Source organism: Python bivittatus, unplaced genomic scaffold, assembly GCF_059951505.1.
Source record: "Python bivittatus isolate LINGU-HERP-01145 unplaced genomic scaffold, Pbiv_v1 ctg000580_np1212, whole genome shotgun sequence".
Lineage (NCBI taxonomy): Eukaryota > Metazoa > Chordata > Lepidosauria > Squamata > Pythonidae > Python > Python bivittatus.
The window spans coordinates 6,965,310-6,979,153 of record NW_028277087.1 but is presented as its reverse complement, the minus strand read 5'-3'; the positions used below and the strand labels follow the sequence as shown (position 1 = coordinate 6,979,153).

The window sequence follows — 13,844 nt, the reverse complement described above, 5'->3', positions numbered from 1 at the left end:
AAGGCATTTATAGAGTTAACATTGTTATGACAATACAGATGACCCTATCCCATTAATTCTCTGAAAAACAACGTCGTCTGGTTCTCACATCACACTGAGCAATAATATGTTTTGTTTGCTTTTTATTTAATGGGATGTGTAAATCCAGATCCTGTGGTTTGTAAACCATAGTTTATGGCAGGGGAGTACAAATTAATCTTGCCTGAGGCTCATGCTAGGCTTTTGAGTGGTGAATTTGGGGGACACAATCTAAAAAAGATTGATGGGGTCAGGACAATAATTAATGGAACTTCATTTCATTTACTTTAAACTATAAATGTGATTACTCTCCAGTTATGTGTTTAATAATTTCACTCTTTCATCACATTAAAAAGTAATTTGTGGATGACGCTCAAACCAGTAAAGGGTCACATGTGTCTCAGATGGTACATCTGTCCTTTATGATATAATGTTCTATGTGAATCAGGCCACTGTGGTTTGTTCTACAACTATGGTTAACCAAACCATCTATGTGTAATATGGGAACTTATTTTTAATGTTAATTATAAGAAAGGTTATACAGAGAGTGAAATGAATTTGTTAAATATTTTTTTCATACATCTCTATCTCGATTCATGTTCTGAAGATGAAAAAGTTTTCAGCAACTTAAAAACGTCTCATAAAATTAAAATTGTGTAGACTCTGGTTTCAAGCCTGGGAGGGAGCCCAGTGAAATAGCTGAGGCCCATGTTTGTAAGATCTGGCACAGAGGAAAGATTATAGAAAGGGCAGCAGAGGAATATAGGGCGATCACGAGAGCTAGATCAGCTGCAAACTTGGAAGAAAGAAGAAGTGGAGAGCAGAAATGGCCAAGGAACTGATGTCATTGTTTAAATCAAGAAACAGTGTGGTTTGGGGACAATGATGTCCCTCCAGAGTGATCTTTGTTTCCTGTAACAGCCAACCAGATCCCTTGGAGGTGCTCACAAGCAGGAGATGGAAACAAACTTTTCTCCTGCTACTGTTTCCCTGCAACTGGTATTTTGAGACATGCTGCTCCCATTCTAGAGGTAGTATCAAATCTTTAAGACCAATAAGCCTTTGTAGACACTTCTCCACACATTTATCCAATCCCTTTTTAAAGCCACCCAAGTTAGTGGGTCACCATGTTTAGCAGTACAGGTAGTCCTTGCTTGAGGACTGTTCATTTAGCAACTGTTCAAAGTTATGATGGGGCTAAAAAGTGACTTATGACCAATACCTGAAGTTACGACTGTCACAGTGCCTGTCAGGCCCAGCCCAAAGAACTCCTGGAGACCATGCAGATTCAACCAGCAAGGTTTATTAGCCAGCGCCTGTTTACAGAAATCTTCTCAGACTGACCACTAGTTCCCAGGCACAGCTATTCACTATCTTCTGGAATGTTTAGGGATGCGCCAGCTTTCTCCACTTATCTCCAGAGCGTTGCTCTGGAGACGAGAGCACCGTTTTCACCCCCCTTCCTCCATTCCAGTCCATCATAGGACCCCTGCAATCATGTGATCATGATCTGGGCACTTGGCAACCAGCTCGCACTTACAGTGGTTGCAGCATCCTGGGATCACGTGATCGCCATTTGTGAACTTCCCAGCTGGCTTCCGGCAAGCAAAATCAACGGGGAACTGCATGATTCACTTAATGACCACACGATTCTCTTAATGACTGCTGCAAAAAAGGTCATAAAATCAGGTCTGGTCATGTGATGATTCACTTAACAACTGCATCGCTTAGTGACCTAAATTCTGGTCCCAGTTGTGGTTGTTAAGTAAGGACTACCTTGTAATGAGTTTCATACATTGTTTGAAGAAATGCTTTCTTTGATCTTTTCTAAATCTCCTTCAGTCAGCTTCATTGGATGACTTTTGGTCCAGATGTTTTGAAAGAGGAAAGGAAACTTCTCCAGACCATGTGTGATTGTTTCTATCTCAATCAGATCTCTCCTCAGTCATCCTCCTTTCCAAATGAAAGAATCCCAAACATTCCGGTCTTTTCTTGTAGGAAAGGTATTCAAACTCCTTTACCCAATCATTTTGGTTGCCCTCTGCTCCACCTTTTCTAGCTCTGTTTTTCAAAGATGCTGGCCTGAACTGAACTTACCAACAGCTCAGACTCCTCATGCTGGCTGGGGAATTCTGGGAGTTGAAGTCCACACATCTTAAAGTTGCCAAGGTTGAGAAACACTGGTTTAGATGGACTGGACTTAAAGCTCTCATTATCCCCCAGGCAACATAAGAACTATGACAAATGATTTTCTCCCCATTGGTATTAGCAAGTGATCTGGAGATGGCTGATATGTGGTTTGTGTTGGAGGTATGAGTCCGGAAACAGGAAAAGTTGAGCATTTCATGGCATTCTTCCAGCTCATATTTGGAATCTTTTGTGTCTCTTTCTCCAACAACAGAGAAACATTGACTTTTATGACTTTTGAGGTAATAGGGAGGATTCTGAGATCAGGGCAGGCTTTTTGCTCAATTTTCAGTGTCTGCTTTGCTCTCAAGGCTCAAAAGAAAGATTTGGAGGTCTTCTAACAACCATGTTCTTCTAGAAGGATTGCACTTGACTAGCGGGGAGCCTGGTCCCATGAAAATATAGCCTTGGATCCATCTCTCCAGGAGGTACCTTTTGATTTTGAGAAGGAATCTGAGTCTGGCCGCAAGTGTCCCATTGTTGGAGGGCGCAGGCTCAGTTAGCCTAAATGTATTCATTCAAGAAACAAAAAGCTGGCCTCCTTGTAAGATATGTTTAGGGCCACGTTCCTAGTCATGAGTAGGAATTTTGCAAGGGGCTCTCAAGGTGAGTTTTAAATGGGACTTTGACAGTCCCTATTGGCTTCTAACCTTGCCAGGTTTCTGGCTTGGCTTCTGACTCTTGGATGTGTCTTGATCGCTGTCTATCAGCCCTTCGAGGTAGTCCACACAAGAAAGCAGTACCATGAGTCCTAACACCGCCTTTATTGTAAGGTTACAGTGACAGAATCTTGCAAGTCTAAAAGCATTTCTCTCCCCCTTTGCCTTTACTTTCCAGGGAACTAGAGAGGGTCCCTTCTGAGATGCTTCCCACATCTCCATTCCTTCTGTGGCTTGAGATGTCTCTTATCTGACCATTGACCTGGCTGTGGCTCTTTCTCCTCCTGTCTCTCAAGGATATTCCCACAGACCATTACATTGTCTTTGGACTCTTCCATCCCAGTAAGCCATTATTTGCTTAAGTATGATTCGTTGAATAAGCCATTTTCTGAATGCGCAGAACATGCTAAGCCCAAACCATGGTCTATCAACCAAAATAGCAGAGTTCACCCAAGACGCTGAATCAAAAACAGCCATTAGAGCTTAGTATGTTATATGAACCAGACTGATTTAGCTCGAGAGCTCATCTCATTCTTGAACGTTATGTGTGAGCCTTGGTCTGCTAGGAGCATAGCTTTTGGCTTTCAGCAGCCTAGCAATATGGAATTAGAGGTATGATGTATCCTGTAATCACCACACTCATGTTGTCATTTTGGTTTTATTGGGCAGTCACCACTGATTATAGTGCTGCCCACTTTAGAAGGCCTCTGGAACATAGCCTTTTTTGTCCAAGGGAATTAAAGCTGAGCCCCTAATATCTCCAAAGACATATCCCTCCCCCTCCCCATTTCTTTGTTCAAGTTTCTTTTAATTAAAAAGATGCTTTTGTGATCTGATGGCCCAAACTGAAACCTCTGCAGCCCCGAGATGTTCCCCTAGTCCACTCCAATAACACAACAGTAACACAACAGCCACACTCTCTGAGGCCTTAGAGGACAATCTGAAGAGTGGGTTCCATCTGCAATTAAATTGCCAACTCTTATTCTTGAAGCTTTAAAGATGATAGCACGTATCTTGAAGTAGGTTTGGTACAGAATGAGCATTTTAAGAGCTGCTCTAGGTTCACATGCTCCTCTTAGCTATGAACATGCTTAGCTCTATTTGCCCTTACCAAGCTAAGTCATAAACAAGCAATCCACATTATGGCTTAGTGCGACGTATGACCCTAGGCTTGGCGTAACACAATTCTATTGCAAGGAACCAGTCAGAATTCGAGTTGCACACAAACTTCTCTACCTTTCAAATTCTTGCCACTATCAAGACTGAGTATCTCCCCCCAAGGTGGGCTGAGCAAACACAGATTAGCAGATTGCCTTATTTTAAAGAGGGGAAGTTACGCCCATTTTTTTTAGATTTTTTTATCCTGCCTTTACTATTTTTATAAATAACTCAAGGCGACAAACATACTTAATATTCCTTCCTCCTCCTATTTTCCCCACAACAACAACCCTGTGAGGTGAGGGGGGCTGAGAGAGAGGGACTGGCCCAAAGTCACCCAGCTGGCTTTCATGGCTAAGGCAGGACTAGAATTCACAGTCTCTGCTTTCTAGCCTGGGGCTTTCACCACTAGACCAAACTTCTAGATCAGCACCTTAGCCACTACCCTAAACTAGTTCTCAAAGGGGCACAAAAGCCTACAGCACCCACTATTCCCAGTCTCCCATCCAAGTACTAACCATGCCTGACCCTGCTTAGTTTCTGAGATCAGACAAGATCAGATGCTTTCAAGGTAGGATGACCATAACAGCCCCCACCCTTAAATTTACTTAATTGCACCCCTGAATTAAATTAGGATAACAAAATCCTAGACGCAGACAGACAGAAAGCAAAAAGGACTTTCCACAATGCACTGAGACACTGAGAGCATTAGGCCTCTAGCTTGCAAAGCATCATTTACCACCTTCTTCTGAGTTTTGACACTGTGGTTTGAAGAACTTCAGTAAAGGGAAGGGAAAAAGGAGAACTGTTGGAAGGGGGCGGATGGACATTGAGAAAGTCATGCTCTGTATTTCCCAGGGCAGTTTCGAAAAGACTAAAAGCAAGCGAGCAAGGAACCTGCCTCAAGCAATCAAATTTCTAAACTAGCAGTGTTGTGCAAGGCATTAAAACATCAAAGAGGCACACCCGGCCCCTCCAAGAAATTAGTTTGCAGAGCAGGCCTTAAAATGCAGCTCTGTATGAACAGCCGATCCAGACTTTGCTTCCTTTGACTCAAAAGAAGCATCTCACCCGTTTTGAGGAATGTAGGACTTTCTGACTTTGCACATGAGCTTCAGGCATTTCTTGTAGGTGCATTCTCAAGATGCACAGGAAGGAGAAAGATATCAGAATTATCTTAGTCTTGGCATTTTATTTTCTGCATCTGGGGATTTCTTTTTAAATAAAAGCTTTGTTTTTTTAAGGGAAGGATTATTCCCGTAAAATAAATTTGTCACCGCCCAGAATCGTGTTACAGTGAGATGGGCAATAACAAATTTGAAATAAATTTGAAATAAATTTGAAATAAATAAATAAATAAATAAATAAATAAAGTTCCATCTTGTAAGCTCTTCTACTATATAACGGGGACATGTTACTATATAACTGGCAGCATGTCCCAGTTATATAGTAAGTTGGCTGCCTCAATAAGGATTAGATTCAGAGGAGAATCCTTGGAAACGATGGCATTTCCCCCCACTTGACTCTGACCTGAAAGTGCTGATGTTCTCTGGAGGTACATCCTACTGCTGTCTGCTGTTAAATTTTGCAAAATAAAATTGCAATGTTTTTACTGTTGTAATTGTTCTTAAAGTTGTTTAGGACAGTTTCCTCAGTGACTTCCAGAATGTTGGCCTACAACACCCATTAGTCTGGTCATCATGGTCAAGGCCTAACATGGTGGAAGGTTCAGAAAGCGACATTCTGGGAAAAGTTATACTAGACCAAAGAACATTAGAATGTATGGTTGTTTATAGTCCTTCTAATCTAGCATTCCAACAGTGGGTAACATCAGCCTTTTTCAATCTGATGCCCTCTAGATGAATTGGACTTTACCTTCTTAATTTCCAATTGACTGGCTGGAGGAATTTGAGATTTTATCCAATACACATGAAAGGTGCAGAGGAGAGGTTCCTGGCTGACATTATCAGATGCTTTGGAGAGCATCAAGCAATGAATACCAGTGATGGCCATGTCTTGAGTCTTCGAGTGGCGCAACAGAGATCAATAACATGATGCCTATGGTTTTAAGGCATCCACAGAACCCACCCCCCACTCCATATTAAATAATTTATTTCCTTTTTAAAGGCTGAAATCACATGTGATTAATCTCATGAGATTTCAGAGTTCTTGGATTAGATGGTTCAGAATTCTAGAATTTGGATCTGAAAGTCCTGTGACAAGATTCCCCAAAGTCTCAATAGATTTAATAATCTTGCAAGATTTGGAGTGATTGAAAAAATGGGGGGATCCATCCTGAACATGCCTATTCTGTTTATTTTATCCACCAAAATGCTTCACAGAACTGAAACACACATGATCTAAACTGAGGAATTCTACCCAGAATAACAAGAATGACTGTCACCAGGAAAAAGAAAAGAAAAAAAAATTCAAGGTGACGAGAAGAAATTTCACCCAATACCCCAGATTTCAGAAAGTAAAATAATGCTCTAGTTCACTCTAATGGTCCCCATCCAAAATAAATGTCCTATTGATTTGAATTTTCAAACAGGTCCTTCAAGTCTCAGTTTGATTTAACTTCCAGCTGGCATTCAGTAGTTATGTAGAGGTGAACATTTATTTCAAATATCTACAAGGATCCAGCAATATTAATCACAATGCATGTGTATTTGTGGTCATTTTTGCAGGAAAGATACCCTCTTATCCTCCTCTCCCACTATCTATATGTACCAGGATATTAATCCCAATTTTTTGAGTGGTTCAAAATAGGATGCCAAGATTTCACACACCAATTTCCTCACCCTCCTGCTCTGCCCCCATTTTTTTTTTTTTTTTTTGGTAGGATGGGACTTACCATGGCCTTCTTCCTGTCTGCTCTCCAGCTTGGTGGCCAAGATTAACCTACCACCAGGATGGGCCAATTATCGTCTCGATTCACCAAGCTTTTCCAGGGGACATGATAGAGTTGCTAGCAGCAGAGCTTTCACTCCTTTAACAACTCTTTGTGCAACAGCGAGAGACAGAAATGGAACCACAGTTGCAGAGGAAGACTTCCTCTATTCCCCCCCCCTTTGCTCAGTTCTCCTTCATTTCCGTATTTTGGGTAAGTAAAAAAGAGGTGTGTCCTCTCTTGTCAAAATGAAATTAAACTAGCCTGTTGGAACACCTCTGCTAAAATCAATCCGGATGTATGAAAAAAAAAAACCCCACCCTTGTTTTTTAAAGGTACCATCTTCAGAGAAGCACACAATGACTCATCAGACATGAAACTCTTATCACCGAGAGGTCCTTTTTTCAAAAAAAAAAAAAAAAATTGAGGGTGTCCTAAATATCCAGCCCCTTAAAAGGAAATAGAGCAGGGGAGTTATTCTCTTCTGACAAATGCAAGTTGCTTTACTTAAATTCAGTGAAAATCATCAATTTTCAGTGGCATCAGAGGGGAGGGGGGAGGGCTAAAAGCAGCGCATTAAAGTATTTGCACATTTCAGTGCACTTATTTTGTCATACAAGATTCTCCCCACCTCCATGGATTGCATCTATTCTCTTGCAAGATTCTGTTAATGTAACTTTACAATAAAGACAGAGCTGGTATTCACTGTTGTGCTTCTTGTCTGAAGGGCTAACATCAGTCTTGCAAGTCTGAAAGTATTTCTCCCCTCTTCTCCTTTTATTCTCCAGAAAATGAGGGAGGGTCCCTTCTGAAACACTTCCCACACCTCTTCTCCTTCTGTGGACTGAGATCTTTTATAAGATGGTTGTCCAGTGTGTGGCTGTTCCTCCTATCTCCCAAGGCCATTCCCACAGACCATTACAGGTTCTAACCCTATTGTCTCAAGAAAAAGACAGAGCAACCAACCTTCAGTCTGCTGTCATAACTTTCTTAAATCTTTTCCCTAGTATTTTCAACTTTTCAAACTCTTAATCCTAGCTTGGCTTGTAGGCTCCTCCACATACCAATTGTCTCTTTCTGGATGTGCTCTGGAGCAGGACACTATTTATTTATTTATTTGTCATATTTAAATAGCCACCCATCTCATAATCAAGTGACTCTGGGCGGTGCACAACAAAGTTAAAAACAAAATATACAAATTAATATTAGTTATATTAAAAACTTTAAAATTATAAAAGATGCAACACTAAAAACAGAATAAAAAAGAGATTAGGTGAAGAGGAGGTGTTAATTACACAGGATCCATCTCAATATTTTGCCAGTCCCCTGGGGTTCCCAAGCGTGCTGACACAACCAGGTTTTGAGGGATCTCCAGAAAGCTAAAAAGGATGAGGCCAGCCTCACTTTGTGGGGAAAAATGTTCCATAAAGTGGGGGCCACAGTACAAAAGGCCCGCTGCCTAGGACCTGCCAAGTGAAACTCCTTAGTCGATGGAACCTGCAGCATCCCCTCTCTGCTGGATCTGGTGGGACGGGCAGATATAACTGGGGAGAGGTGATCCCTCCAATATTTAATATATTTAATTTAAATATATTAAAAAATTCCCCTCTCACCCTTATGGGTGGTCTGTGTCTTCCTCAATCTCAGGTCCTCTACCAGAGGCCTGGGAGTTTGAGGGTTCTGCACAGGATCTGAGCTCTTCCTAGCACTGCACTCTTCTGGACAGAGAGCTTGGATGTTGTTCCTGGGATATTTTGGAGTCACTCTTACAGCTTAGGAGTCACAGCCCCGAGTGCTCCTACCACCACTGGGACTACTTTGGCCTTTACTTTCCACATCCTCTCTAGTTCTTCCTTCAAGCCCTGGTACTTTTCAGCTTCTCATACTCCTTCCTCCTGATGTTGCTGTCACTTGGCACTGCTACATCTATCACTACCGCTGTCTTCTGGTCTTTGTCTACCACCATGATGTCTGATTGATTGGCCAGTACCTGCCTGTCTGTCTAGATCCAGAAGTCCTACAGGATCTTAGCCGAGTTATTTTCTACAACCTTCTGTGGCATCTCTGGAATGTATATTCATCCAGGTAGGAGTGTCCAGAGGGGAATGTCAAACTCTTCAAGAGGGTGGGCACAGCACTGTAATCCAAACGCCACCCCATTTTGTATGTGATATCAAGATAGGTATAAAAGGGATGGGGCTTGGATCATGTCAGGCCTAGCCCAAGGAACTCCAAGAGACCATGTAAATTCAGTCCAGCAATGTTTATTAGCTACAACCTCTAGCAAGAATCTTCCCAGACTGAAACCCCAGCTCCCAAGTAATGCCAGCCACAACATTGTGAATTCCTCAGGGAGGTGCCAGTCCCATCCTCTTATCTCTCCCTCGCGCCTCAGGAGATGAATGAAAATGTTTTTCTCCCTGAGTCTGGCCTTCATAATTCCATTCCATCACAGATCACCATGACTTGCCCATCCTCTTGCAGATTTTGACCTTCCTCTGGATGCCACTATATTTATATTGAAATTCATTTGTTAGTTACTTTGAATTCACCCTACAGCTTAGTATTAACTGAAGTTCCTAAATCTGCTCTTTTCTGTTCTGGGAATTGGAATATTTATGTTTGCCATGGCTGAATGAAGGTACTAATTCATAAGTGTCTGTATGAATGGGCGGTTGTAAAAATCAAAATTCAAAATAAATAAATAAACTCAAACCTGGGTTGGTAGGTAGTCCTTTATTATAAAACTCATGCTGTAATTTCTCTCTCTCTCTTTCAAACGCTTTCGTCTTGGAAATAGGATTTTTAAACAATTTCTATAATAATTATAATAATACATCTGTGTATATTTATATATGAAATTATAAAAAAAATCTTTGTTGCAAGCATCAGAATTCCCTATTTGAGCAAAAGTAAAATCTTAAACTTCATTTAAATAATCTCGTGAGTCAATCAGAATGATTACAGGTAGTCCTCACTTACTGACCATAATTGTGACTGGCAACAACGTTGGTAAGCGCCACGATTGCTAAGTGAAAAAATCACATGACTGTGCCAGACTTACATCATTTCTGTTTCTGTCACTGAATCACTGTGATTGTTAAGTGAGACATCACGTGACCTGCAATCTCACTTCCACATTCTTCATTAATTCTGTTTGTGGGAAGCCAGTTGTGAAGCTCACAAATGACGCTGCAACAGCCATAAATGCAAGGATTGGTGCAAGGCTGTTTTTTTTCAACTGTCATAACTTCAAACAGTCACTAAACAAGGCAGTCAGTAAGCAAGGACTACCTGTGTATTGGGAGAGAGATCTTTGTACAGGGACAACCTAATGCCACTCTGTACATTATGAGAATGGGAACAGTCATCACATACTTTTTTCTTATTGCAGCACAATCCAAATCTGAACATAAAGGATTTGTCCTCAGGCTGCCCAAGAGAGTACTGAAAAGCCACAGAATTTTTGATAACAATTGAACATATTTTCATATGTATGTATCTTTCTACACATTTCTAGTCAAATGCTGAATATCATCAACCTGACATTTGAACTGGATCCAGATTTTTTTTTCACTCAGGTGAAATGTCAAAGGGAAGAGAAAAATAAATATAACAAGATGAGTGAAATTCCACACAGTCCTTCCACAACCAATCACTTTCTCAGTGTATCTGGAAAGCACCAGCATGGGGCTGTTAGTTATGCTGATCCTTGGGGTTATGGGAGTTTGAGTTCAGCACAGAGAGAGGGGACCAGTTTGGGGTTGTCCTCATTAGATTATAAGCAGGTGAGTGCTAAAGACCTCCATGGAGCCCTTTCCATGCACAGGTACTGTATGACGCAGGTTGGGAGAAACAAACCACCTTCACTATGTTCCTTTGTTGTGCTTTGAACTGAGTTCTTCTCTCCTTAATTTTAGTTCACCCGGAAGGATTTCTAAAATAGTAGAACTGGATAAAGTACAATTTGCTGCAGCTTTTGCAGCTTTCCTCCTGGGATACAGTGATGCAAGCAGGATGGAATTCCCTGCGCAGAATGAGCAGTAAGGCCCAATACTGTAGGACTGGCTTATCATGTTTAAAATATGTGATATAATAAATACATATTATCCAAAGAGCTCTGCCCCTAAGACCATTAAGTACAAAGTCAACAAATATGAATGTGCAGATGTATGCATTGATAAAACATTGTGTACACACACACACACACACACACACACAAGCACACAGACAGTCCCAGTCATGATTAGAGATGGAAAAGAAATTCAAGAGCTAAATCCCAATTGAGAAATTTGTATTTTTCTGAGCCGTGTAGTTTGTTGATCATAGAAAATACTGGAAAATATTTCATTCAAAATGCATCTTTTGAAAATAATATAGAAAAATGCAATAGGGGACGTGGCTTGCAAAACTATGTACGTTAGGCAAAATTGCAAACACATGTGGATGTTCAGAGAAATTTTACAAATTTTAGTGTATTTTTTTTAAAAAGCTCAAAATTGTTTGGAAGTGTAAGATTTACAAATAAAAAACCAGAAAAACCAGAAAAATGAAAAAGACGGAAAATGAGTCAAATAAAATTGACAGAATTACAAAAATTGAGCATCAGAGAAACTGAAAGCCTGCTGTTCTAATTTTGTCGTAAGTATCCTAGCAATACAGTATATGAATATCTGCATTTATAAAATATAGTTTTAAAAAATGAAGATTGCTGCTGTATGTATGTCATGATTCTATTTGTGTAGTATTTTGAAATGTTACTATGCTTTGGCCAAACACTACACAAAAACAATCAATATACAGTAGCTTCACATGACATTATGTTAATTCGTTTTTTAAAAAAGCATTTTATTTGATGCCCACATATAGTATGAAGATTGATAATGCTAAGAAAGGGAGGAGATGTGGATGAATGAAAGCATTTAGAACTATGGTTGATATATGCATTTCTTTTCAAAATTTGGAAATTAAATTGGACGTGACTCAGAATTCTATTTGGGCAGCGTCTGCCTTGAAAAATTTTCAAAGATAACAAAACATAATAAAACATACAGGGCTTTCATACATACACACGTCATGCCACATAAAAAAGTCATCCCTGCAATTAAAAGAAAACCAAAAACATGACTAATAGTGTTGTATCTGAATCAGTAATGAATCTTCCATGGCAGAAAAAAAATGACCACCCTATTATTTAGAATAAAAATAAGCTAAAGTGATGTTACAATGAAATCATAGCACCAATTATTGTTACTCTTAGTTGCACATTGAAAAGCTGGGGATTAAAGTGAGTGATAAGGAGATGGAAAAATCACAACAAATATCATTGAAATGCGCACCTTAAAAAAATCTAAATTTGGCACAGGGCCAAAGTATTAACAAACAATTAACCAACGAATAAACAAACAGGATCTTCCTTTCCTCATATCTGCATTTTGGCTGCTAATATTCACCCTGTGCTAATAAAAGATTTCAACAGAACTTTTGTTTGTATTTGAAAGAAAACTACTAGAATGTCCTCACGCTTCATCCAATGCATGTAAGGAGATTCATTTGTCTTTTCCCTTCTTTTAAACAGCTAAAACAACAACAAACCGAGTGGATTTTATGGGATTTCTTGTGTTAGGTACAAGAAAAAAAAAATCAATGATTTCTGTTCTATGGCCTTTTCTCTGCCATTTAGCTGCAAGTTAGTTTGTGAGTCTATCCCACTTCTTTCTCCTGAACCCAGTCCTCTTCTCTGCACTGCTCGGTAGCCCTGCCAAAGGCCTGCCTGTAAGGCAGCATTACCTATGGGGAAGTTTCAGGCATTGCTTTTAGGGGGAAGATCTAAAACACATAGATGGGGTGCTGGTGACTTGAATTTCCTTCCCTGTTGGGCAATGGGGGGATTATCGCTGTGAGAATGCAGTTGGTCAGCAATCATGATACCCAGCTGTGCTACTAAAATAAATACAAATGTTAGCATTTCAAGTAATGCACTTAGATGTGCTTTCCCATCAATTGGGTCTCCCTCCTGCCTCTGTGTAGTGCTTCCTAGCATGATAGGCCACTGTCTAACTCAGTGCACATTTCAGCAGTGGTTTAATAGCGGTCCCTAACAAATGGGGAAGATATAGATTTTCATTGGTTCCTGGGAGTACCAAAGCCTATGGTGCTGGCTTCTTCACTGATGATCCTGGGGGAAAGAGCAGTTGGAGATGGGGAAATGGTGCAGCTGTTCTCCTCCCCTCCTGTGCCTTTCCAGTTTTCCTGCAGTTCCAAATGTTCGCTTAATGCCCCTGGCAGGTTTTGCAACACATCTGTCGGAAGTATGACCGGCTACAGAACTTAGCTTTCAGTACCAAAGGGCAATAGGCAACCTTGTTGACATCTCTGCATTCTGAGGAAGAAAAGGGAGAGAGGGAGATGAAGAAAGAGAGAGAAAGAAACAATGAACTAGTCATTCCAACAGAAGAGAATATCTGTAGCTCAGGGTTGAACTAGGGAGCTCTTGGTGCTCTCTGAGCTTGGTTTGCTTGCAGACGTTTCATTACCCAACTAGGTAACATCATCAGTGCTAGTGAGTGTGGGGTTTGCTCCCTGTTATATGCAGTAGCTTGCTCTGCCAGTGTTGGTGGGGATGTGGTTTTCTCCTTGGTAGTTCCTTGATTAGGGTATTGTTTTCTGCTAGATTGTTTGTCTGGTGTTAAACCCTGATTATCTGGGTGCTGATTGCTGGAGATGATGTGTTCTGGTTTTTTTGTTTTCTTCTTAGCTTTTTTATTTGTCACTTTTGTGGAGACATTTGGCAGAGAAGTGGAGAAGCTGCAATGCTAAAGAAAAAGCACTTCGTACTACAAGATTTTGTGGCCTAAGAGGGACGGCATCTAACAGGTCAAGGGTACTTCTAATTTACATCTTGTAACTTACAGGGGCCACCCAGATCCTCC

General features: G+C 40.6%; 2 protein-coding genes across 10 annotated transcripts in view; both read right to left on the bottom strand.

The window, feature by feature from the left end:
- The window catches only part of MYO1F (myosin IF), a 53,475-nt gene extending 46,377 nt beyond the window's left edge, over nt 1–7,098 (bottom strand). Inside the window, exon 1 of the mRNA XM_088149454.1 lies at nt 6,877–7,098. Coding sequence (XP_088005580.1) covers nt 6,877–6,879 — 3 coding nt within the window. The 5' untranslated portion in view covers nt 6,880–7,098. The remainder of the gene's footprint in view (nt 1–6,876) is intronic.
- Nucleotides 7,099–9,629: 2,531 nt separating this feature from the next.
- The window catches only part of ADAMTS10 (ADAM metallopeptidase with thrombospondin type 1 motif 10), a 60,297-nt gene continuing 56,082 nt past the window's right edge, over nt 9,630–13,844 (bottom strand). For all 9 annotated transcript variants that reach the window (XM_015889014.3, XM_088149447.1, XM_088149453.1 and 6 more), the window contains one exon: nt 9,630–13,294. In XM_015889014.3, the coding sequence (XP_015744500.1) occupies nt 13,185–13,294 (110 nt within the window). In that variant the 3' untranslated portion in view covers nt 9,630–13,184. The remainder of the gene's footprint in view (nt 13,295–13,844) is intronic.